The sequence below is a fragment of the Cibotium barometz genome, chromosome 4 (assembly GCF_041138505.1).
Source record: "Cibotium barometz isolate CiBa-2024 chromosome 4, ASM4113850v1, whole genome shotgun sequence".
Taxonomy (NCBI): Eukaryota; Viridiplantae; Streptophyta; class Polypodiopsida; order Cyatheales; family Cibotiaceae; genus Cibotium; species Cibotium barometz.
The window spans coordinates 33318183-33343862 of NC_141049.1; the positions used below are offsets into that span (position 1 = coordinate 33318183).

A 25680-nucleotide genomic window follows, 5' to 3' on the forward strand; every position below is an offset into this window, starting at 1 on the left:
CCGGACCAGCGTTACCTAGGGCTCTCGTAGACACAGGGACACTTTTTGGAGAGAGCTTCGGCCCCCCTCACCCTAACCCCTCCCTCGCTAGCCAACCATCACCAGCTTCTTCCGGATCCAAGAAGAGGAGGACACCCATACACTAGATTCCATGTACCCACCTCAAGCTACTCTGGACCCAACTCGCCCGAGATGAGTTACCTCATACCAGGTCTCCGCATTCCAGCATGCTCAACGCCCCTGGCCCCACGGATGTCAACCACAATCCCCTCATCAGCTCCAAATCTAAGACATGCTCCATTGCCGTCGAGCTACCTTTCCACGTGACATAGCTGAGGGAGACCTCTCGGCCATACTCATTAACCCCATGCTTGATATTTTCGAAAGTGGTATACTATCTATTGGGAGCTAATGCTCCTCTCATGTTTCATGTTCCTGGTATTCCATGATAAGATTTACATGGACAGTTTTGTATCACTCTTGTGAGATAGTTTTGTTTTGTTTCTATTTTATTTTTCGTTCCATGATGAGGATATGCCATGGACATTATTGTATCACTTTGGTCTCTGTAACGTACTTGGTTGAACACAATGCCAATCAATACACTTAAATACACTAAGATTTGATGGACACTTGCTCAAATACAAGAAGTAAATTGTTGAATTGATAAGAGACACACAATGAGCCGGAACGGCCGACCCCTCCCTCAAATAAAGTATATTGATCTTGGGAGAATCAAGTACATAGTGTCATTGGCATTTCTGACCAGATTTCCATACCAATGCATATGAATACACTATTGCAAACAAGTGGTTGTCGATGTAGACTTGCAATCCTCACTACCCTCTCAATGGCCATGTTCCCTACCATCCGCTCTCTATTATTCCACCAACACATGGTAGCAACAATCCGCAAGAGAGCACGTAAGACAAGAGAACACTACACAGGGTATGCGATCTTGTAATCCGAGTCCTCCCTCCTGCTTCTTGCTTCCATATTTAAGCATAAAAGCTTACCAATTGCAAGTAGAGTCGATGACAGCAGAAGGCTTCGTGATGAAGGTCCTCGGAGTAATGAGATCTTCGATTTGTCACATTTCTTTGCGACATAAGTCTTCGAGAGGATGAAGGGAACCTTAGGAAAGCTTCCCCTATGGTTCAACTTGAGAAAGGAGGGCTGAAATTATGGTTTTCAACAAAAAGACCAGAAATTACAGCAATAAAGAGAGCCGTTTTGTTGAATTTCAGTCATTGGGAGTGTGTAGAAGAGTGATTAGCATCCAGAAACACTCTTGGCAGCTTGAGAAACACCTTAGCAAGCTTGGAAATGGAGTTGGGAAGGAAAAAGTGCAGAAAATGCAGCCCAACCGCCCTCATGCAGGAGGCGCCCATCTCTAGAGAAAGGAGGAAGAGTGAGGTGGTGAGTTGTCCAGTGTAGGTGGCAGGCAGGTGCTTTGTGGAGCAAGCTAGAGTGGACACATGGCTGGTTACTCCCTTTGTACAAAGGGGATAAGGTCTGGGCAGTGGACATTGGGTCATGTCCACCTCGGGATATCAATGTGTGTGAACACAGGGGCTGGTCATAATTTGTAAGTGAGTTTTGGTCGCCCAAAACTTAATGAAGTGTCTACACACTCACTTATAAATTAGTGCTAACTCCTAAGGACAAGTTTATGACCAATACTTACCACCTGTCACATGCCACATAACCATGTCAACAAACAGTTTCACATGCACGGTTCGCGGGAGGATATCCCCTTACCCGAAACTACACATTGGTTAAGCAAGCATAAAAACAGCAATTTCAATTGCAAGCAAGCACATAAAGATAATATGCAATGCAGCATTGGTATGAACAATCTCCGTTCATGAGACTATACCAAAATAGACGTGCTCCATGCAAGTACACGAGGTACCAGACCCAATGGAACACCAATCCACCAAGCATTTCTGGGCATGTGGGCATGTACACAGAGACACAAGTCCCAACAAAGCCAAGTCCACAGTATCACATGAGTGGCATCAATCCCCGATATATAAAACTGCCATGGACACCAGTCCAATGTACATACATGATACGAAAGCACGGGTGGACCAATTGGGTGACATCTCCCCCGGCTTTTAAACAGTTGTCCGCAACTGAAAAGCATCCAAATATGTCTGAAGCACATGCGGGCAATCTCTGAAGAAAGAACTCTTCATCTACCCATCTAGCATCAATGGGAAGATAGTTCTTGAACTTCACAAGGTAACCCCTGACAACTTTGCCTGCAGCAAGAATGCGTTCCTTGTGATACACAATCTTCTCTGGCTGCAAGATCTCCTCAAGCTCATCCACTTCTGGTGGATCCTCAATGACCGTCTCACTAGGCTCCGGCCCTACATACTTGTGAAGGAGACTTCCGCCAAGGCCCGGCTGGCAGCACTAGTGCAGCCAACACCACCGCCGTCCCTCAGCGCCCCCACCGGCGGCACTAGTGCAGGCAGCGCCACCGCCGCCTCTCGGCTAGCGCAGTCTGTCAGCGGCTCAGCTTCCTCGGCCGGCCCGCTTGCTGCTCCCACGCCGCTGCCCGTTTCGGCCTCCCGCGCCTGCGGCCTCCGTCTACACCTCTGTGCTCGCCTTGCGCCTACCGCCTCCGTCTGCTGTTTGCGCCCAGCGCTTACGCCTCCATCTGCGGGTGGTCACACCAGCCAGCCAGCTCACGGTGCCGCCTGTACCTGGCCGACTGACGCCAGCGCCCATTCTGTACTGTGCCATGCGGGTACTGGCCTGCAGGTACTTTTTATACATATTTTTATTCACATGAAAATACAAATTTTGCAGCCATTTCAGGGCAGGTCACATTCAAACAAAATTCTAGGGATTTGCCAAAAATTACCCTTTGCCAGAAAAACCTGCAGGTGGTGCCATTCATACTGGTTTGGAATTTGAACAAAGCATGGTGTGGAAACAATGAAACACTCACTCCACAATCACAACACGAATCCATGTGTATGGTGGAGTGTTCATTGAATTGCCCTCTCACAATCCCAACATGAATCCACATGCATGGTGAGATGAACAATGAACCTCTTGGCCTCTGTATGGGGAGAGAGTGATTCTATTATGGCATAAAGATAAATAAATCCATGTCTCAAATAAATGGGCGAGACAAAACAATCCCATAAGTCCAGATATCATAATCCATGTTCCAAGTACATGGGCGAGACAAATCAATCTCTTGCCAACAAGGCATCGGTCCACATGACCCTTGGCATAGACATAAGTCCTGTGCCAACCAGGCGTCGTGTCCACTTTACCACTTGCACTCCGTTTTGGTACTCTAACCACACACCTTGGATGAGAGGTGGGCTCAAATAACAAGATAAAACAATCACTCGCAGGCATAGATAGCCTGGTGTTCCATAAGCATTTCTGCTACACATAGTTTATAGGCATTTCGGCCACCAACTCACACTACCCTCTCAAGTGCCCATGTTCCCTTCCATCTGCTCTCTATTGTTCCACCCACACATGGTAGAAACAATCTTCAAGAAACCACGTAGGACAAAAGAACACTACACAGGGTATGTTGTGCTCGACACTACCCTCTGAAGTGCCCATGTTCCCTTCCATCTGCTCTCTATTGTTCCACCCACACATGGTAGAAACAATCTTCAAGAGAGCACGTAGGACAAGAGCACTACACAGGGTATGTGAACCATGAGTTTCATAAGTCCAATGCATCCCAAATAAAGAGAGCTATAAAGAATAATCCATCCTAGTAAAAGGGAGTCATAAACATAATCCATAAACCTGAGGATGGATCCAAATCCATAGAAAAGAAGTCCAGGAATCCATAGACCTGTATACCATAATCCTTGTATACCATAACTCTTACCACATACTCCGTGCTAACCACACGCCTTGGAGTAGAGGTGGACTTTTATCCATAAAAGCATCATAACCATGAGATATCCAAATATTTCTTCTCTATAAACTCGGACAGATTCGTCCATAGAAATTGCTTGTGAAGCCCAATATCTATATAAATCTTGTCCAAGAAATAAATCTCCATAGATATAATCCATCCCAATAAAGGGAGCCATGAAAAGAATTCATCCCATTAAAAGGAGCCATAAACAATGTTTCCCTGAAACCATCTCAAGGCAAACAACAACACCTTTCTCCTTGCATAGCTATACAAGGGTTAGTGAACATCAAAAACACTTCATAGCAAAAGCACTAACTTTGCAAACTCAAAGTATACTTAGCTTTTCTTTGCCAGGTTGGTCATGAAGCCAAAAGAAATATCTCGTCACCACATCCTTAAGATATCCTGAGATATATCTCCATATAGCTTGCCTATAAGCTTGATAATATAATCCACAATATCCATATGGAAAGAGTGCTAAATATGTGCACATAAAGTCAACTCCATACTTCCAAGATAAATTTTGTGAATTCATAAATCCTTAGACCAAGCTATCTATTGCTCATGCTCTTGAATCATAGGCTCTGAAGTGGCTGGCCATGCTTAATAGCAATGATGGTAAGTGTGGTCCCCACTTGAGATCTTTTCTCTTCCTTATTGATAGAAGGAAGCCTCCGCTTCCAAGAAAGCCTATGCTCTCATACCAACGAAACTCGCAGGCGGTGGGCGGTGCCCGAGGGACCAGGGCCTTTGACACACTTGTTGATACCATCAATGCATATTAAAACATTTAAACATAGCCACAGCCTTAACACATATCCATCATCACTTTGCATAATAAAAGCGATAAAACATCCACAAATGCTGAAAATGAAGCTTGCACGTGTGACACCGCATAGAGGCCGGAATGGGCCGACCCCCCCCCCCCTTTTGGAGTATTTTATTACCCAAGGAGAAATAATATCATGTACAAGCTTTGAGGGGCCTTACTCTCCCCACGGGAGATGCCGGATTATCCATATACAAATGCCATAACACAGCCCAACACGAGGCAACCAAGCCGGAACATAGGCTGTAGAAATTCCGAGCCAACAACATAATCCATATACCTTCGTGTGGGTACTGATTCTTCCCCAAAAACCACGGGTCTTCATGCAATAGAGCTGGTTCAGCAAGTACAACTCTCCATTCATCCGGTATAGTAGGTACAATGGCTGGTACAAGTACAGCCGGTATGGTGGCTAGTACAACAGGTAAAACAAGTACAAATGTTGGTGCAGCATGTACAGTGACTAGTACAGTAGGTACAGTGGCTGGTACAACAAGTACAAAAGCTGACAGCCAGTACAATGGGTGGTACAAGGACTGGTACAACCAGTACAATGGCTGGTACAACAAGTACAAAGGCTGGTACAACAAGTACAATGGCTAGAAATCATATTAAATGATTAAATACCCTTGCCTTCAGCATTTCTTCGCGATGGAAGCCTCCAAAAGAGTCCCCAACAGCCAATATTCTTCATGGACAGCCTTCAAGTGAGAGAGAAAGAGAGTAGCCATCATTAGGGCAGCCTGTAACGGTGGTAGAGGCTAGTGTGCATCAAGAGAGCCTCTATTAATGAAGAGAGAGGACTCCAATTTATAGATTTGGCCCTCCCATGAGCTAAAATGGCAAGAGAAGGCTACAATGACAAGTGGAGAGCCACACAATAGCTGAAGTGACAAGTGTGAGGCCACTTGTCTCACTTTGATCCACTTTCTAACAAGTGTCAGGCCACTTGTCTCACTTTGGTCCACTTTCTTGCCACATGTCCCAATCTAAGACATGGGTCCTTCCATAATCTTTACCTCTAAAAATATCCCAACTGGTAGACATTCTGTCATAGGCACTTTGCCAACTCTTGGTATCTGCTCAATTCCAGATACAATGACGTGAACAGAATTTCAATCGGAGTCGGGCCAAAAATAGCAACTCTCCTAAATTTTAGGAGTGTGGTCCTTTGTATTCTAGGATAATCCCCCATTCCCAAAGCTTGTACTTTCCAAATATTTAGACATCCTGGAGTCCACCAGACCCCTTTCATACTGGGAAATGTCTAGGCTGGTGACATTTACACTTGCTTCAGTTTGCAGGCAAACATTTGCACAGGACATTTGGTTGCCTGGGAGTGCACATTGGTGCTTGGTTTGCTTGCAGGTATATTTCGTTGACATGGCTCAAAATGCTACAGATGTATTTGGTGTGCTCACCCAGGAGGACAAGTTGGATGGATCTAACTACTCCCTCTGGAGTTTCATGATCCGTAATTTGCCGGTAGCCAAAGGGCTTTGGGGCATCGTGTGTGGTGATGACACACGCCCACTTACCATACAGCCAGCCACGCCTCAAAGGGGAGGTGCTCAAAGAGCTCCTGAAGTAGAACTTGCTCCCACACAAGAGCAGAAGAGATGGGACTCCTTGAAGAGGCAATTGGATCTTCTTTCTATGGATGAGGGTGATTCCATGGCAAATCATCTCACCAAAGTGAAAGATTTGCAAGAACAATTGCTCAACATTGATGAGGTTATCCCAGACAGACAGCTGGTCACCAACACTCTTCATTCTTTACCACCTTCCTACTTGGGCTTTCACACCTCTCTCAACCTCTCTACGAGAGGAGGTGGTGATCCCGTCACTTTTGAAGAGCTCGTGGGTTTACTCTTGCAGGAAGAGCAAACAAGAGCAAACTTAGTGAGCAACCGTGGTGGAGACAAGGCATTTACAGCCAAGGATAAGGGTAAAGCAAAGAGCTTTAAGCATGGGGGACAACAGTCTAGCAAGGCTGGTCATGGACAGCCCTCTTCTAGTGGTGAAAAGTCTGACAAAGGGGATGCAAACAAGCCTAAAAAGAAAGGCAAATGTCACTACTGCCATAAGCCTGGACACTACATCAGTGAATGTAGGAAGCGGATTGCAAAAGAGAAAAGGAAAGAAGCAGGCAATGCAGTAGCAGACTGTTCTGATGACAACGCATAGCAATCAGCTAATGTAATTCAGAAAGAGTACACTTTTTTGGTCACATGCACTAGTGACACACCAAGTGCTTCATACAATGATATGTCTTACATTGCATCTGACGGACAGGATGTATCATGGTATTTTGATAGTGGTGCTTCGAGCTCATGCAAAGATGTATTTCAGCACTTGGTTTTTGCTTCAAATGGCCGCACTGTATCATGTGCAGATCATACCACATATCCAGTAAAGGGAATTGGCAATGTCTACTTATTGCAGCCAATGGTGCCAATATATGTATGAAAAATGTATTGTATATTCCAAGCATAAAGAAAAATCTGCTCTCCGTCTCAGCCATAAACGACCAAGGTTTAAAGGTTGAATTTAAAGATGGGAAGTGTTTGGTAAAAGACCCATCAAAGGGTTATGAAATAGTCACTTCTGGAACACGATACAAAGGCTTATATAAGCTGGACAGCTATGACAAGCGTACTTATGATGCAAATACAGTGGCTGCCCACACTCCTCCTATGCATGATGCAGAGCTATGGCATGCTCGTTTTGGGCATGTAAATTTTCAGAGTTTGATGCTTTTGCAGAAGCATCATATGGTTGATCATATGCCGCCTCTTGAGTCTCCACCAAGACATGTATGTGAGGGGTGTATTTTGGGAAAGATGCAACGAAAACCATTCCCCAAAGATGGAGCTGTTAGAGCTGAAAGTAAATTACAGCTCATACATAGTGATGTATGTGGTCGAATGCGGACACCATCCATAGGGAGGCATCTTTACTTCGTCACATTCATTGATGACTACTCCAAGTTTGCTTGGGTTTACCCTTTGAAAGCGAAAGCAGAGGTGTTTGCATGCTTTCGACACTTTGTAGCAATGGCTGAAAATATATGTGGATGTAAAGTCCAAACACTCCGCTCAACTAGAGGTGGAGAATACATGTCAAATGCATTCAAGGATTATATGCTTCAAAAGGGCATCAAACACCAATGTACTATGCCTTATACACCGCAACAGAATGGTGTAGCTGAAAGAAAAAATAGATCTCTCATGGAGATGGCAAGATGCATGGTGAAAGCACAAAAGTTGCCTCACAATTTTTGGATGGAAGCTATAATGTGTGCAACTCATGTGTTGAACAAGTGTCCAACAAAAGCTTTGAAAACCATAACACCATTTGAGGCTTGGTATAGCCGAAAGCCAACAGTGGATTATATGCGTACATTTGGGTGTTTGGCATATGCACATGTGCCAGAACAACTCCGAACAAAGCTAGATGACAAAGCAATGAAATGCATTTTTGTGGGCTACAACAATGAGAGCAAAGGATACCATCTTTATAGTCCAACAACACGAAGGATTTTTGTCAGTAGAGATGTGCTATTTGCTGAAAATTCAGAACAGGCCATGTACAGCTTGTATAAAAGCAATGATACAGGCTTACAGGACATGTTTGATGGACTTTTACCCATTGCAATTAGGGGGGATTTAGATCAGCCAGCCCCTACACATGTAGAACATGTGGAACAACCAGCCATTCAGCCCCCTTCTATCGAAGAAGTGGAAGATCTTGTCAGGGAAGAGCAAACAGCCAAGGATACAGCCAAGTCAGTGCCAAGATGGTTGCTGAAAACTTTGCAAGAAAGCAAACTTGCAGCTCCACTCACAGGTAGAACAAGGGCTAGTTCTAGCCATGCTTTGAATGTACATCGTGGGGAGTCTGCATTCGCAATGGGTGGTCTCTTTGATTCAGAAGAGCCTTCTTCTTATGAAGAAGCACATGAGAATGAGCATTGGTTGCAAGCTATGCAAGTTGAAATTTCTTCTATCATGAAGAACAATACATGGGATCTTGTGGAATTGCCTAAAGGCAAGCATGTAATTGGAACAAAGTGGGTGTCCAAAGTCAAAAGAAAGTCTGATGGTACTATTGACAGGTACAAAGCAAGACTTGTGGCTTAAGGCTACTCCCAGAAAAAGGGAATAGATTATGAAGAGACTTTTGCTCCTACTTCGAGAATGACCACAATAAGATCAGTGATTGCATTGGCTGCCCATAAAGGATGGAAAGTGCATCAATTGGATATCAAAACTGCATTATTAAACGGGGATTTACAGGAGGAAGTATATGTAAATCAGCCCGTTGATTTTGTAGTTCCTGGTGACGAACATAAAGTATGCAGGTCACACAAAGCATTGTATGGGTTAAAGCAAGCTCCAAGAGCTTGGTATGATAAAATACATGCTCATCTAACTAGCCAAGGTTATGTGAATAGTCCAGCTGAAAGCACATTGTATGTGAAGAAAACCGGTGCCGATATTCTCAGTCATCTTGTATGTAGATGACATGCTCATTACAGGTACTAACAAAGCACAAATTTCAGATTTCAAAGCTGATTTGAAAGCTGAATTTCATATGTCAGATTTGGGGCCTTTACACTACTATCTCCGCATACAGTTTATGCATACAAATGATGGCATTGTTATGCAGCAAACTAAGTACATAAAAAGTTTGCTAAAAAGGTTTCACATGGATGAATGTAAGCCCATTTCTACTCCAGTAGAACCAGGTGTACGGCTTACTATGCATGATATTGGAGAGCCTTTTGAGGCCGGCATTTACAGCCAGGCAGTGGGATGTCTCATTTACTTGTGTAACACGAGGCCAGACAATGGACATATCTTTTGGGGTGTCTTTGTTGAGCAAATTCATGCACAGCCGAGGCACAAAGCATTGGCAAGCAATCAAACGCATTTTTCGTTATCTTCAGGGTACCCTGGATCTTGGTTTGTTCTATCCCGGGGGGGCAGCTTGCAGCTTTATGCATACAGTGATTCAGATTGTCTGAATCTAGCATAATGCCTGGTGGTCAGTGCGAACCTCAAAGTCACAGCCATAAAGGAAATGTTTCCAATGTTTCAAGGCTTGAATAACTGCGAGAAGTTCCCGATCGTAGACCGAGTAATTCTTCTCCACGGGCAGTAACTTATGACACATGTAAGCTACTGGATGACTATTCCGTTGTAATACACCTCCAATTGCGATGTCACTCGCATCGGTGATCACTTGGAACGGCTCGTCCCACGAGACAAGCGCTGGACAAGGCGCTTCTGACAAAGCCACCTTGAGGTTCTTGAAGGCCTCCAACGCTCGTGGAGTCATTCGAATCCATTGTCTTTTAGTCTTGACACCCTTTAGCAAATCAGTGAGATCCGTCGAGAGGTCAGAAAACTTGTCTATGTGGATGGAGTATGCCCAGCATTGTCAAATTCCCACGGATCTCCTCATAGAGCGCTCCTGAAACATGACTTGTGAAACCGGCCTCTGGTAGAAACCAAACTGCGGTAGACTAGCAGTCACCTATCCAATTGTAGTCCAGACAATTAAACAAATAAACCAAAGCTAGAGTGCTCCAAAAACAAAAAGGAGAACGACACCTTTTGGCCCCAAAGCTTGGCGCCCCTTTCGGTATTTCTTTATTCAATTTCAATGGAAAAGCTTAACTGAGTACAACAAAGCTAGTCAAGGAAAAGAAACCTGCATGTCCAATCTGGCAACCCTCAAGATCTCTTAGCATAGAGGATACACATACAGATCTGTGTCCCACAAAAGCAACACACTGCTGTCTCCTCTAATCAACCAAGACAATGCAACAAGGAAGCCTTGAGCACGCATCTGGTTGTTCCATGATCATAGCCTCAAACTCAGCCAAAGAACAAATCCACCATCTAGCTCTGTTTCCACCCTTCAAACTGCCACACCCCTCCTCTCACAAAGGGCCAGAAGAAACAACTCTGAAGCAATCGTAAGCCAGTGAAAAGAGAGAGAAAGATATTGGAGGAGGTCTACCAATTGAAGGATCATTGGGATAAATACTTCCATCCACCCACAAATCAATGTGCTGAAATTGCAGCCACCCGCCTTGCCTGTATGAAACGCCGCCTGTACCAGCTGGCTTGCACCGACCTGCACCAACCTGTACCTGCTAACCTGTACAGGCCGACCTGCAGCTGCTGTTCTGTACGGCTCCCCTTCAGGCAACCTGTACCAGCCGATCTGCACGTCCTCTTCTCCACGCAGCCAGTCGCCTCTCTCTTTTCCAAAAAGCAAGAGAGAGAGGGGAGGGGAGGGAGGCGTGTACCTCCAAAAATGGAGTAGCCTCTCCCCAAATTTATCCATACGAATATCTAAGGCCCTAAGGCCCTTTTAAGTTTATTAAAACTTATCCCTAGGGGCCACCCAAGGTTAAAACATTAGAATATTAGATCCCTTGGCCCCCTTCACACTTGGGGATGTCCACACATGTTACCATTTGTCCGGGCACCCAAGTATGAATCGTGAAATATTTATCTTGCTCACCGACCACCATGCCCACACTTCTGCTGTTCCAATTTCACAGGGTCATGACAACTCGAAACTTGCAATCTGCCCGTTAGTCTATCCCTAGTCCAGCTCGCCAATCAACCTGCCTAGCTCCAAGCTTCCCCAAGCCTCGAAGGTAGTCTTGTGTGTGTGTTTCACACGGTAGATACACTCTGTGCACATGACATACTCCCCTTCCTCTAAGAGCTCACTCCTGAGCTCAGTAAAAACCCAAGGTAGTCCCTCTGAAGGGTAGTCAATGTCTCTCATGTAGCGTCTTCCTCAACACGATCCTTCCACTTGATCTTGTATTCCGTGAGTAGCGTATTCCGCAATCATCTTTCACGAAATCCAGGAATCTTTTCCGGTTCGTGTGGGATAAATGTCATATCCTTGACATCTATGATTTCTTGAGGAGTAACTATCTGGTCTGTTCCACCCAGTACTTCCTTAAGTCTACTAACATGAAATACGGGATGAACTGTCAAATGAGAAGTCAAGTCCAATTCATATGCAACTGAACCAATCCAGTATATAACCCGAAATGGTTCAAAGTATCTAGGGGATAATTTTTGAGATCGACCCATCCGTAAAGTCTTGGAATCTTTCGGAACTCGCAAATATACCATCATTCCTTCAGAGAACTCTCTGGATGAACGATGTCTATTAGAATAAAATATGTCTCTGTCTTTAGCACTTCTAATAGATTCCTTCGCGACTTGTAGCATTTCTTGCATATCTTGCAAAAAATTACGCGCTACATCATGCCGAAGTCCTGAAAATCCCACGGTAACAGGTGATCTAGGTTGAAATCCATACATAAGCATAAAAGAACTAAAACCTGTACTCATATGCTTAGTACTGTTATATGCAAAGTCTAACATAGGAAGATAATCTTCCCATGAACCTTGTCTTTTGGTGGAGACGTGTGCACGAAGCATGTCCTCCAAAGTCTAATTCACCCTTTCATTCTGGCCATCAGATTGAGGATGATACAAGGAACTCAAATTCAAAGTTGTTTCCAACTTCTCAAAAACAAGCCTCCAAAAGTCACTTCTAAACTTAAAGCCCCCATCACTGACTATGTCTTGCGGTAAACCGTACAGTCTAAACAATTGCTCGATGAATTGCCTTGCCAATTGCGTAGCTATAACAGTCTTTCGGATAGGTCAAAATCTAGCCATTTTTGTCACGCGATCCACCACAACCCAAATAGAATCGTGGCCTTGGCGTGTTCTTGGCAATCCGGTAATAAAATCCATGGAAATACTTTCCCATTTATTGCCTGGGATTTGCAAAGAATGCAACATCCCAACCTATCTAAAGCGTTCCACTTTATTTGTTTGACAAACCTGACACTTAAGGACATAATCTTCTACATACCCTTTCATCTTTGGCCAATAGAAAGTGTGTTTCACTAAAGCTAATGTCCTGTGTAACCCAAGGTGTCCAACAAAAGGGGCGTCGTGAAGAATCTTGGACTTAATGTCCGAGACCTGTGGTACACAAATTTTGTCATTACCAAACAGTAAACCATTCCGAATCATCCACTGGCCCCCCGCAACCTAAATGGTAGGCTGCTCAGTCACTGAATTTTGGTCAATCGATGAGCTCTCGTCCTCGATCTTCTGCCGAAATGGACCAAAATAATTATCAGTCTTGCAAAGCCCTCTAAATGACTGAAATAAGTCAGTGGAAATCTCGGTGAACGAAGTATTCACCTCTCTAATCTGACTAAGCGCATCTACTACACTATTCATGGACCCCTTTCGATAGCATATTTCAAAATCAAAATCTTGCATTAACTCTGTCCATCTAGCTTTTCCTCCTCTCAAATCATCCGCATCACACACATACTTGATTGACTAATGATTAGTCAATACCCCAAACTTGGAGCCATATAAATAATGCCTCCAAACCTTGAGAGCGTAAATGACAGCATAAAGCTCCTTCTCAAGGGTTGGCCAATGAGATTGAGTATCATCCAGCTTTCGACTCTCCAAAGCAAGAGGTCTACCATCTTGGAATAGAGCAACCCCGATCGCATAGTCACTCGCGTCAGTCTCAAGAACATAAGGCCGACTAGAATCGGGTAGTGCTAAGGTAGGGGCTTCCTTGACTTTATCTTTCAAAAGTCTGAAGGCCATATCCAAATCGTTATTCCAAGGGATAGACTGATTCGACTTACGTCCATGACCTTTCAACAAGTCGGTCATCAGTAGTGTGAGTTGAGAGTACTCCCCCACAGATTTCCGAAGAAAAACAACAAAACCAAGAAAAGAACGAAGTTGTCTCATTGTCTGCGGTATAGGCCAAGCCAAAACCTTCTGCACTCGGTCGTAGTCAATGCTCAACCCGTCTCTTGTGATCTTGTGTCCCAAGTAAATGATTTCCATCATAAAAACTCACATTTACTTAATTTAGCATTTAGTCGATTATGTCTTAAAATAGTCAAGACAATCGTGAGGTGTCTAACATGATCCTCAAGAGTACAACTATATACTAAAATATCCTCTAGGAACACAACCATGAACTTCCCCAAATGTTCACGAAAAAGATCGTTCATCATTTGCTGGAAAGCGGCTGGAGCATTGATCAACCCAAAAGGTAATACAAGAAACTCCTAATGGCCATACCTAGTCCGAAAGGCGGTTCTTTCGACGTGCCTTTCATGAATACGTATCTAGTGATAGCCAGTACGTAAATCTATCTTGATGAAATACTCCACTCCGACTAAACGGTCAATCAGGTCATCTGATCTAAGGAGAGGATAGTGATTCTTGATTGTCACTTTGTTCAGTCTCTTGTAATCTCCACACATTCACCACATGTTGTCCTTCTTTCTTCTAAGTAACACAGGCGTACCCCAAGGTGATTTACTTGGACAGATCTGGCCCATCCTCAAATAATCTGCGAGTTGTTTGGCCAACTCATCTTCCTCAGCCTGGCTCATCCTGTAAGGCGGAATGCTAACAGGTTGAGCACGAAGGACTAGATCAATACGATAATCCACTGCCGTTTCGGGTGGTCAGCCCGATGGCAGCTCCTTAAGAAATACATCATGAAACGAATCAAGTAACTTCTTTAATTCTTTGCTTTCAAACAAACTTAATTCATTGACATCCATAGTAGATATGAGAAATGAAGAAAGTGGAATTAAGACAATGTGGAAAGCAATATACAAAGAAGAATCCATTATATTTCCAAAATCAACAGTATTTACAAAGGTCCCTGAGAGGGATGTATACAATCACCTAAGATACAATATTGGGTGTTCCTATGTTACAAGAAAAAATATGACTAGACTAATCGATCTGGACCTGAAGGGTCTTAAACCACTCAATCCCTAATAGCAAGTCTACATGCTCTAGGTGCATAACATAGCACTCTAGAATATCTTCGTAGTCCTGAATCCGGATCGGTAGCTTCTCCATCTTTCGATCCCACACTTGCCGACCTGCAAGTAGGCGTACCTCGTAGATATGATCACTAGGTGTTGTGTCCAAACCCAATTTCTGCACAAGTTTGTAATTAACAAAGTTGTGTGAGCTTCTGAAATCCAAAAGAATGTGGATTCTATGGCCATTTACTTCTCCATAGACTCAGAGAAGATCGTGCATGCCAAAAACTTTAGAGTTGAACATACAATCAGAACATGAAGTAGGGCAAGAAAGTACAGTGACTGAAGTACTTGTCAAAGATAACTGGTAGGCTACCTTCGTCTTGGGTCCTGCGTTGGTCTTAACACCCTTCTTCTTCGGACACTCATTACGCATATGTCCTTTTTCTTCACAGATGAAGCAACGTCCCTTCTTGAGCTTCAAAGCCTTAAGGAAATGGTTTTTCTTTGCTGGAGTCGAAGTGGAATTCTTCAAGGTTGGTCCGAAGACTTTCATTCTGTCGTGCTAGTCATCAGCGCCGCGGAGAACTTTCTTTTGTGCTTGTTCCCCTGCTCGGTTACGGGTTTGGTTTTGGAAGAGACCATCGTATCATCATAAATGCGAGCAGAATCAATGGCCTCGTCCAAAGTTTTGCACTTGTTATTTTTGACCTGTAAATGATAGGAGTCGATAAACCTGCTACGAAGAAACCCAAAAGAGTAGTAGAATCCATCTTCGTAGCTTTCATCTGCAAGTCTCTAAATTTCTAGAGGTAGACCTCATAAGTGAGGTTCTGCGAGGTCATGGTCAAACTGGCAAACTGAGCAAATTTATATCAGTCATCCTCCTCCTTCAGGAATTCTTTCTTGAAGACTTCTTCGAACTGTGCCCACGTTATAGGTTTAGGTTTGAGTTCTTTCCACCAGAGCAAAGCTTTGCCCGAGAGGAAACCTGCTGCTAACTGTTTTTTTTTTGTCATCGCCATATGGATGAAACTGGAAGTGGACCTACCACTTATGTAGCCATGTGTCCACAATCTCCTTGGTACGCTGCTTTTGCTCGCTCCCAAATTGTTCCGAAGTAATATTGGGACCTAAAGCAGACGCCAAGGTATCCATGCCCGAGAGAGTAGACAAGGTAGTGGTCAATAAAGAGATGGAATTCTGTAAAGTCTGCATCTACACGATGACTTGTGCCTGACACTACGAGAAAGAAGCTTCGAAAGTAACTTTAAACTCCTGAAAATCAGATTTAGTGACAAAATCTTCGAAAAGATCGCCATTAGCGGCCTCGGTAGCCGGCAGGTCTTCATGTTTGGGAACGAGTTCCATATCCGATTCTTGGGTTGACATCTTGAAGAAGGAAAGTGAGAGAAAATCTTGGCTAGAATCAAAGAATAGCGCTAGAGAGCTTGAGGAGATGTGTGGCTAGAAGCCCACTCTAGGGGTATTTTATAAGTCTCCCTACTAAAAGTGCTTTGATTTTTGTATGGCTTTTGGGTTTTTTTTTTTTACATGCTAGATGGCCTTTATAAAAGCCACATAGAAGGCTTGTAAAAGCCACACTAAAAAAAACACATAGGCCACACATAAAAGCCACATATAACCTATGAAAAGCCATACGTTTTTTCTTTAAATTAAAAAAACGCTCTTCGATTTGTTTTTTTTATAACTCCACACTATAGGTTCTAAAAAAACGAAAAGCAACATGCGTTTTTTTTTTACGCAGGCTAAAAAAACGTTGAAAGCGGCTGCCCGCCACTCGTCGGCTGCTGCAGGGCGTTCTTCGCCGTCACTTGCGAACAGCAGTGGGTCGCCTTGCTGCCCAACTGGTTCCTACCCTATGCCAATTGGTCTGGTTACGCATAGCCGACTTGCTTTCAATCCCACTCTCTCTTGTTGATTCATATAGCCGGCAGGGTCTCCCCTTCTTCTCTCTTTCACTTGCTGATTCACAGCCAACTCCACTCTTGCTTCTTTCCTTGCCAAAACAAAGGCTCTTCTCAAGCAGTCTAATCAACCCTTTGCAAGACCAAAACCCAACCCGGGTTCCAACGACGCAAACATAATACTATATGCTGAATTTTGAAAAAACAACAGTATATACGAAAAAACAGCAATCATCTCGAACTCATACCTCTTCCTTTGACCTCGTTCTTCTCTACCTACCGACTTGCACGCTCTTTGAGACATGCTCTGATACCACTGTCAAATCCCCACGGTTCTCCTCATAGAGCGCTCCTGAAACATGACTCAAAACCTGCAAAACAAAGCCAAACAACCTAAAGGGGGGTGCAGGCCTGACTCACCACCCAACCATGACAGCAAGGGTTGTTTTTGTACAGCGTACGACGGCTTATCGTACGAAATACCGTACAGTACGATGCCGTACGTACTTGTACAGATTTTTCGAGAAAAATAGACTTTTTTTTCAAAAATAATTTTTTTCCCAAAAAAGAGAGAATTTTTTGGAAGGTAATGATCTTTTTTTTAGATCTAGGCTCGTGACCATAGAGCTCTCACAAAGACTCGCGAGACTCTATGAACCAACTGACTAACCTTGGCCACCCTTTTATAGGCTCTTGGCCGATCACTGGGCGTCCATACTTGGGTGCCTGCCCGTCAGTCTATCCCTAGCCCAGCCCGCCAATAGCCTGCCTAGCTTCAAGCTTCCCCAAGCCTCGAAGCTATTCTTGTGCGCATGTTTCACACAATAGATACACTTTGAAGTTTGTGCATATGACAGGCATATACCCACAAAGGATCTGATGTCATAAGCAATCTGTGGTACTTCCCAATTGACAATCTCGGCCACCTTGGCCGGATCAAATCGAATGCCTTCTACACTAATTATATATCCAAGGTAATGAACCTCAAACAAATAAAATTCCGACTTCTTCTCATTAACGTAGAGCTTGTTGCTTTCCGGCAACTTCAGGACTTTCTCCATATCAATGTCATGCTACTCAACAATGTTAGCACATTCATCCCCAGTTTCTGCCCATGTTTGGTGTCCCTTTTGGTCCCTTTTTCATGGCCCTTGATTGTGGGCTGGCCACCCCTTTTTTATATATTTTTCTAAGATTTTTCCCAGCCTGGATGTATTTTCCCAATCGGCCAGCTTTATCATGTCCAATCGGCCAGCCCTTCTCACCTATAAATAGGTGGATTGGCCTCTCACTTTTCTATCTTGCCTAGTCTATCTTTTGCTCCCTCACTTATGACACTACTTCTATCTCTTTTTGCTCATTGCATCTGAGGAGTTTGTTTTTCCTGATGCCTTGCCTTCAGTTTCTGTGCATACTTCTCCTTGCCAAGATGATATCTCTGGTAATGTTTTTGAGGAAGACAGTGGGCTATCTTTGCTCACAGCTTCTGAGGGGGATTTGTCTCCTATTGCTTCGCCTCCGACTCTTTCTTCGTCAACCAATGACCAAGATGTGTTGCTGGTCCCTTTGCCTTCTATGGAGGAGCCTCCTTCTACGTTGTGTGATGCTATTGAGGAGGCTACTACAACTTCAGTTACTACTACTATGAATGTTCCTATTTCCCTTACTCTATGTGAGGATTCTGGATTGTGGTCAGGTGTGTCCGTGACCGTGCGTGAGGCACAGTGGTACTTCCAGGGCTTGAAGGATTGGGATTTGGATTTGGTTGGGCTTGTGGAGTCCCGACATCAGTTTTCAGAGGAGGCAGTTGAGTTCTTACATCTGGCGATGCCGACCTTCGAGGAGGGTGCTATTGTACAGCATTGGGCTACTCTTGGTACAGAGTTGGTGCAGATGGACTCTATTTCTTTTGAGGGTATTATCTTCTTGGAGCTACAGGCGTCTAGGGATTTCTGTGTGGCACTGTGTTTACATTTGGGTTTGGCACCGATATTTGGAGCAGCACGACGCAGTCTACATGGTTGTTTTCTTCTAGAAGAGCAGTGTTCTTGGTAGCTTGTTCTGTTGCTTTTGTAGCTGAGTTGCTGTGGAGATTGCTTGTGGAGCTTTCTTGGTACCTGTTGTTGCTACATTCTTTTGTCTTTGACAAAGGACGACTTCTTCGGCTTCTCGGAGTATGTTCAGCATCTGGTGCTAAGAGGGGTGTTAGCACATTCATCCCCAGTTTTTGCCCATGTTTGGTGTCCCTTTTTCATGGCCCTTGATTGTGGGCTGGCCACCTCTTTTTTATATATTTTTCTGGGATTTTTCCAAGCCTAGATGTATTTTCCCAGTCGGACACCTTTCTCATGTCCAGTCGGCCAGTAGTAGCATGTCCAGTCGGCTAGCCCTTATCACCTATAAATAGGTGGGCTGGCCTCTTACTCTTCTATCTTGCCTAGTCTATCTTTTGCTCCCGCACTTACGAGACTACTTTTGTCTCTTGCTTGGGACTGTATCACTTCAATATATTCAGCATAGTTGCTCCATATCTCTCTCTCTCTTGCACTCTCTGCTCAACACACTCTAGTGCTTATTTGCTTCCGCTTTGTGCACTCTTTCAAACAGTAGCTGAAAATACTAGTATGTCAGCCAGAAATATGAACACACACTTTCGATGAAATACCCGCATCATCATGCGGTTGAATGTGGCTGGGACGTTTGTCAAGCCAAAAGGCATGACCACAAATTCATAGTGGGCCCATTCCGTATGAAAGGTTGTCTTGGGAATGTCCCCCTCAACAATCCTCACCTAGTGATACCCACTCTTAAAATCGAGTTTCGAGAACACCTTAGCCCCATTAAGCCTCTCGATATAGTCTATTTGAGACATCGAGAATCTACTTTTGATAGTCAGCTTATTGAGTGCACGATAATCGACACACAATCGAGAAGACTCATCTTTCTTCTTGACAAATAGAATCGGTGCTGCAAATGGTGACACACTGGGGCGGATGAAACCAGATTGCAACAATTCTTGGAGTTGGCAGTCCAATTTCGATTCCACTGCCTTGGAAAGGTGATATGGGAACTTGCTCGAGGATTCCGAGCCTGGGAGGAGGTCGATCTTATGGTCCTCCGGTCTAGACAGGGGGAGCTAGGGAGGGAGAGTGTCCCGAAGAAAAATCTTCTGGAACTTTTCATGGAGAGCCAAATACTTCTCGGAAGCACTGGCCACCGTCTGGGCAGTCTAGATGTAAATCATGCACAATGTGCGCCTTTCCTAATTGAACGTTTAGCCTGCAAGTGGCTTATGAGCGGAAAGTTCGGGATTCCTGGCTCACATTTAATGGTCACTGGAACGTTGGACACATTCCGGCTAATCTGGAAAGTGTGCTTGTCCCACTTGACATCAAGAAGGAACTTGTGAAACCACTGAATGTCCAAGATTATGTATGCTCCTACAAGAGGGGCAACCATAAAATCACGCACAAACTCTTATGCCCTGAATGACTAATTCAGCACCTAGAGCTTCATACTTGACGCTCGTCGTCACGCCTGTGTGCTAAAACCCTCAACTTGCTTGTCCACCGAAGTTAGGACGAAACGGGCACGCCGAGTGGCCTGTTCCGTGACCACGTCCTCCATACTACCGATGTCAAACAAGACAACAACTCTCTGGCCACCTATGTAGACAAAGATCTTGAGCAATTCGTTGCACTCATACTCGTGGTCATGGACGCCCTTTTGCTTATCTTCAAGCTCCCAGCTAATGATTGCTCCAACTGAAGCATTGGGATCCGAAGAACTAGGGGCGGGGTCTATGTGGAAGCTGGGCTCACCTGAAGCCATGGAGGCTGGGACAGCGGTCTTTGGAGTCGTGCCTTCTGGAAAAGGTAGACAAACCCTAATCCTAGTCCTATGTCTAGACCCAACTCAACAAGGAGTTGAATGAATAAAACAATGAGCAAACATGCGTTTTATAGGCCTTGGGCAGCTAGAGATCTGGCCGACTCCTGGTCGGCCAGCCGCCTGGGCACAAACATAATTAAAGCAGATCCTGACCTATCTGATGCAACCGACACAGCCATATCTTGTTCTCCATGCAACCGACAAGTCCCTGAGTCCATTCCAATCCATCCCTTGCCTAAACTTGCACTCCAATGCTCCAAAATATCTAGTTCTAGTGAGTCTTTATCATGTTGCCTCTAGGATTAGCCCTGAGATTAGCATGTACATGTGTGTGCACATGACACTCTGTCCTGGGGAAGACCCCGTCTGGTTCTGGCCTTTTCCCCCCATGCTATTAGCCTTGGGAGTAGCCGGTTGGGAAGTCTTGGGCTTTCCGCCAGAGTGTTTCATTTTAGCACTCTGCGCAAGAGCGAGAGTGCATCTTTGAAGGTGGCTGGCCTAAACATACACACCTCCCACTGGATTAGCATGTCAAGGCCATAAAGGAATTGCCCTTTCTTGTCCGTATCAAATAATCCCGACTGCAAACATAAGTTTGAAATTTTATTGGCAAACTGAAGGACTGGTTGTGCGTTTTGACACGCTCCCCTAAACTCGTCTTCGAGTCGCTCAAGGTAATGGGATAGCAGAAACCGCTGCTTAAGGTCGAGGACAAACTCGTCCCAAACATAAGCTGCCATAACTAATCTTGTGTGGGCATGAGCCCACTGGATCCACCAAGGAATGGCCTCACCTTCCAAGTACCAACTAGCTAAGATCACCCTGTCAGTATCACTTTTTCGAACTGCGGCAAAGTAAGCTTCAAATTGATGCAACCATGAATAAAGAGTTGTGGCTCATGGGGTCGAGTTTACCATCATACTTACTGGAATTCACTTTCTCGGGAAAATGATTTGAGGAAGCCGCTGGTGTCAGTCTTGCGTCCAAAGCCGCAACGTATCGCTCATGTTCCATGCGTCGCATGGCGTCGTCTTCACGTTGTCGAATCTCCATTGCACACATCTACAACTCAAGCATGAAGCACTACATTGCCAATGGCAATCAGCAGAAAAAAGGGCTAAATATGAATACTATTGTTCGCACATTAATCCAAACCACTGGGTCACATACTCACAAGAAGAAGATAATGCTCAGAAATACATAAGCACACCCATTCCTGCTAATGCCAGGCGAGGTCTTGCGCTCATCCGCACCCGGTCACACACTCTCGAGATTGAGAGAGGAGCATGGAGCAGTGTCTCGAGAGAGAAAAGATTATGCCGGCTATGTAGTCTGGGAGCAGTGGAGACAGAGGAGCATGTTCTTTTAACATGCCCACAATATCAACACATAAGGAGAGATTTCAGCACCACTTTAGAAGGATACACCGACTTAGTGAATTTGTTCTCGCATGGCCAACTTGCTGCCCTTGGCATATACTTCATCAAAATTCTCAAGCACCGTGACTACCTTGTAACGCAATTGGCCACACACTAGTCTTTCCCTCCCATGAAAGGAGAAGGCTTTGTTTACAGCTTTTGTACTTACTTCGTGGGGGTCCCATAGGCCGTTTTTTGGCCTCCCGAGGATGATAATATCTTCTTCTTCTTCTTCTTCTTCTTCTTCTTCTCTCTCTCTCTCTCTCTCTCTCTCTCTCTCTCTCTCTCTCTCTCTCAGCCAGTTGTAGATATTATACACTTTTGTTGTACCTCAGTAGGAGTATTTTCCTTTCATAGCTGTTTAGGACTGTTTTAGGACTTTTTTAGTCCTTTTTGTCTTACTTTTGATGAGACACCATCAGCTGTGTACTATGTTTTGGTCTCATAGGCCACTTTGGCCTTTCGTAGACATTAATATATCTTTCTTTGGAGGAGGATGGTATCCTTGCATGACCATATACTGTCATAATGTAGCATCACACGGATACTTCAGCTTATGTAGCTAGTTTCGTATAATTTTTCTTTTCCATGATTCATCATGCATACATTGTACTACCTTTTTGGTCTCATAAACCCTCTGTGTCTTTTTTGAGCTTCTCTCTTTCTAAGAAAGACCTCTCTCTAGTAGAGATTCTTGAGTGTATCACAAATATTCTATTTCTAATCACAAACTGAAGGAAAAACCCCAATCGAAATAGCTCATCCTACACTAACCTAGACCTCCTTGGCAATCTAGTAGGAAAAGACTACAAGGAGGTGGCTCTAGCACCATATGCAAAATCATAGTGGATCAATCACTAGACTCAACTCCATTGCAAAAGATAAGAATTAGATTAAGCTGGACAACAAGATAAATACAACACATCAAATCATATTGCTAATCATCTCTCCTCTATATGAGAGCTCCCATGTACATCCTTAAATAGCTCAGTGAGCATTAATCACACACACACACACTCGTGTGCCTAGCACAACTCGCCCATTTGAACGCCAACTCTTGCCATAGAGAATCTTTACCCCTTTTTAACATCTACAAATATTTATTTTTTCACTTACAAATAGCCTTTGTACCAACTATACAACATGCACATGTCAAAGAACCATGCTTGCCCTCCATCACAACATTTCCAACACAGGTGATGAATCTGTCAAATTCATAATCTTTGATGGAAAGCAAGACACGAAATAAGCACTTATGCAGACCAGATGCAAAAACAACGAAGTGAAGATTGTCAAGCACTTGAGTAACTTTTATCCAAAAAGAGGCCTGCCCTTGCACCTGAAAAAAAAAAATCAGTTTCCTGCACTAAAGCTTGAAGGGAAAACAAGGAGATATTTCACACAACTAAAAGAAACTTTGAAAAAAAAAAGGCTTGAAGCACTTGTTTTCTCATTTTCTATAACTACCAACAACAGGAAAAAAAACAAGCACACATCAAAAGACCAGAGTTTCATTAATATTCATGGCTTTAAAGAAAACATCCAGCATCTAAACAACACATCTAAATTGGCTTATTAGACTGGTATAAGCATTGCCTGCTGAGTTGTTGGAAAAGCTCCTCCATCAACTGGAATTCCTATACGCCACAGTAGGGTGGCCATGTCTTTGCAGGTAGCAGCAACACGTTCAAGCTCAGACTGTATTCGGCCCCTCACCTGTTCTTTAAAACCTGAAGTTTGTTCTTCCTGAAAAACACCAATTAAAAATCTAACTTAATATAAGGAACCAAGAACCCCAATGTTTTACGGATGAACATCTGTATAGAGGTGGCCTATTGCCTTAATAGTGACACTATGCAGGAGACCTATAAACTGCAAAAAGCACATGGCACATGATTTGCATACGAGACACACACACACACACACACACAAAGTTCTATTAAACATCTTCAAAAGACCATAAAGATATAGAAGACAAAACGTTACAAAGTTGTGTTACAAAATCTGGTAACAGACGAGAGAAACACACACACACACACACACACACACACATGTATATATCTACACACACACACACACATATATATATATGTATGTATATACATACATGTGTGTGTGTGTGTGTGTGCACATGTATATACATACATGTGTGTGTGTGTGTGTGTGTACACATGTATGTATATACATACATATATATATATATATGCGTGTGTGTGTAGATATATACAATGTATATATATATATGTATATGTATGTATATATACATGTATATGTATGTATATATACATGTATATGTATGTATACATACATATACATGTATATATACATACATATACATATATATATGTATATGTATGTATATATATATACATACATATACATGTATATACATATATATACATGTATATACATACATATATATATGTATGTATATACATGTATATATATGTATATACATGTATATGTATGTATATATATATACATACATATACATATATATATGTATATGTATGTATGTATATATACATATATAATATACATACAAGTTTGATGGCCGTACGGATGCAAGCCCTGTACGAGCGGACGCCAGGCACGAACACACCACATCTTTGCCGCACGCGGCCCTTGCTAGCTCATGACTCATCTCCACGGGCCCGTCGAGCGCGTCTCGCGCGTTTGCCTTGCGGGTCTCACCGATCACTTGCCCTTCATGCCCGGCTCGGCTCCATCGGCCTCACACGAGACTTGCCTTCCATCCATGCTCTGCCGGCCTAGGGTCCATCGCGGCCCGTCGGCACGGCCCGGCGCGCCGGCCTCGGCGGGCGGCCGTTTTTCCACCGTTCTCGGTCCCGTCGGCGCTTTTGGTCCCGACTCTGTCAAGGTAGGGAGGGCATCCCCCGGAGGCACTCGGCTCCCATGAACACCGCTCGCACCCCGGGAGGCCTAACGTGCCTACCTGTTGCGTGAGTGCATCAAGGTGCCTACTATGGGTCCATGCCTTGCCTCTCCAAGCACTTCCTCCCCATATATATGTATGTATATGTATATATATATATATATATATATATATATATACATATACATACATACATACATATACATACATATATATATGTATGTATATGTATATACATACATACATACATATACATACATATATATATGTATGTATATGTATGTATATATACATACATATGTATGTATATGTATATATACATACATACATATGTATATATACATATACATACATATCTATGTATATATATGTATATATACATATATATGTATATATACATACATATGTATGTATATGTATATATACATACATACATATGTATATATACATATAGATACATATCTATATATATATGTATACATACATATCTATGTATATATACATATACATACATATCTATGTATATATACATATACATACATATCTATGTATATATACATATACATACATATCTATGTATATATACATATACATACATATCTATGTATATATATATATATATATATATATATATATATATATATATATATATATATATATATATATATGTATGTATGTATGTATGTATGTATGTATGTATACATACATATACATACACATATATATGTATGTATATGTATGTATGTATGTATATGTATGTATGTACATATACATATGTATACATACATATGTATGTATATGTATGTATGTACATATACATATGTATACATACATATGTATGTATACATATACATACATATGTATGTATATGTATACATACATACATATGTATGTATATATACATATGTATGTATGTATATAT

At 43.1% G+C, this 25680-nt stretch overlaps 1 protein-coding gene across 1 annotated transcript in view; it reads right to left on the minus strand.

Annotated features, from left to right (window-relative positions):
- Positions 1-25680, minus strand: part of LOC147639170 (uncharacterized) — a 51875-nt gene that overhangs the window by 6271 nt on the left and 19924 nt on the right. The window contains exon 4 of the mRNA XM_086788032.1: positions 23459-23608. Coding sequence (XP_086644158.1) covers positions 23459-23608 — 150 coding nt within the window. The remainder of the gene's footprint in view (positions 1-23458; positions 23609-25680) is intronic.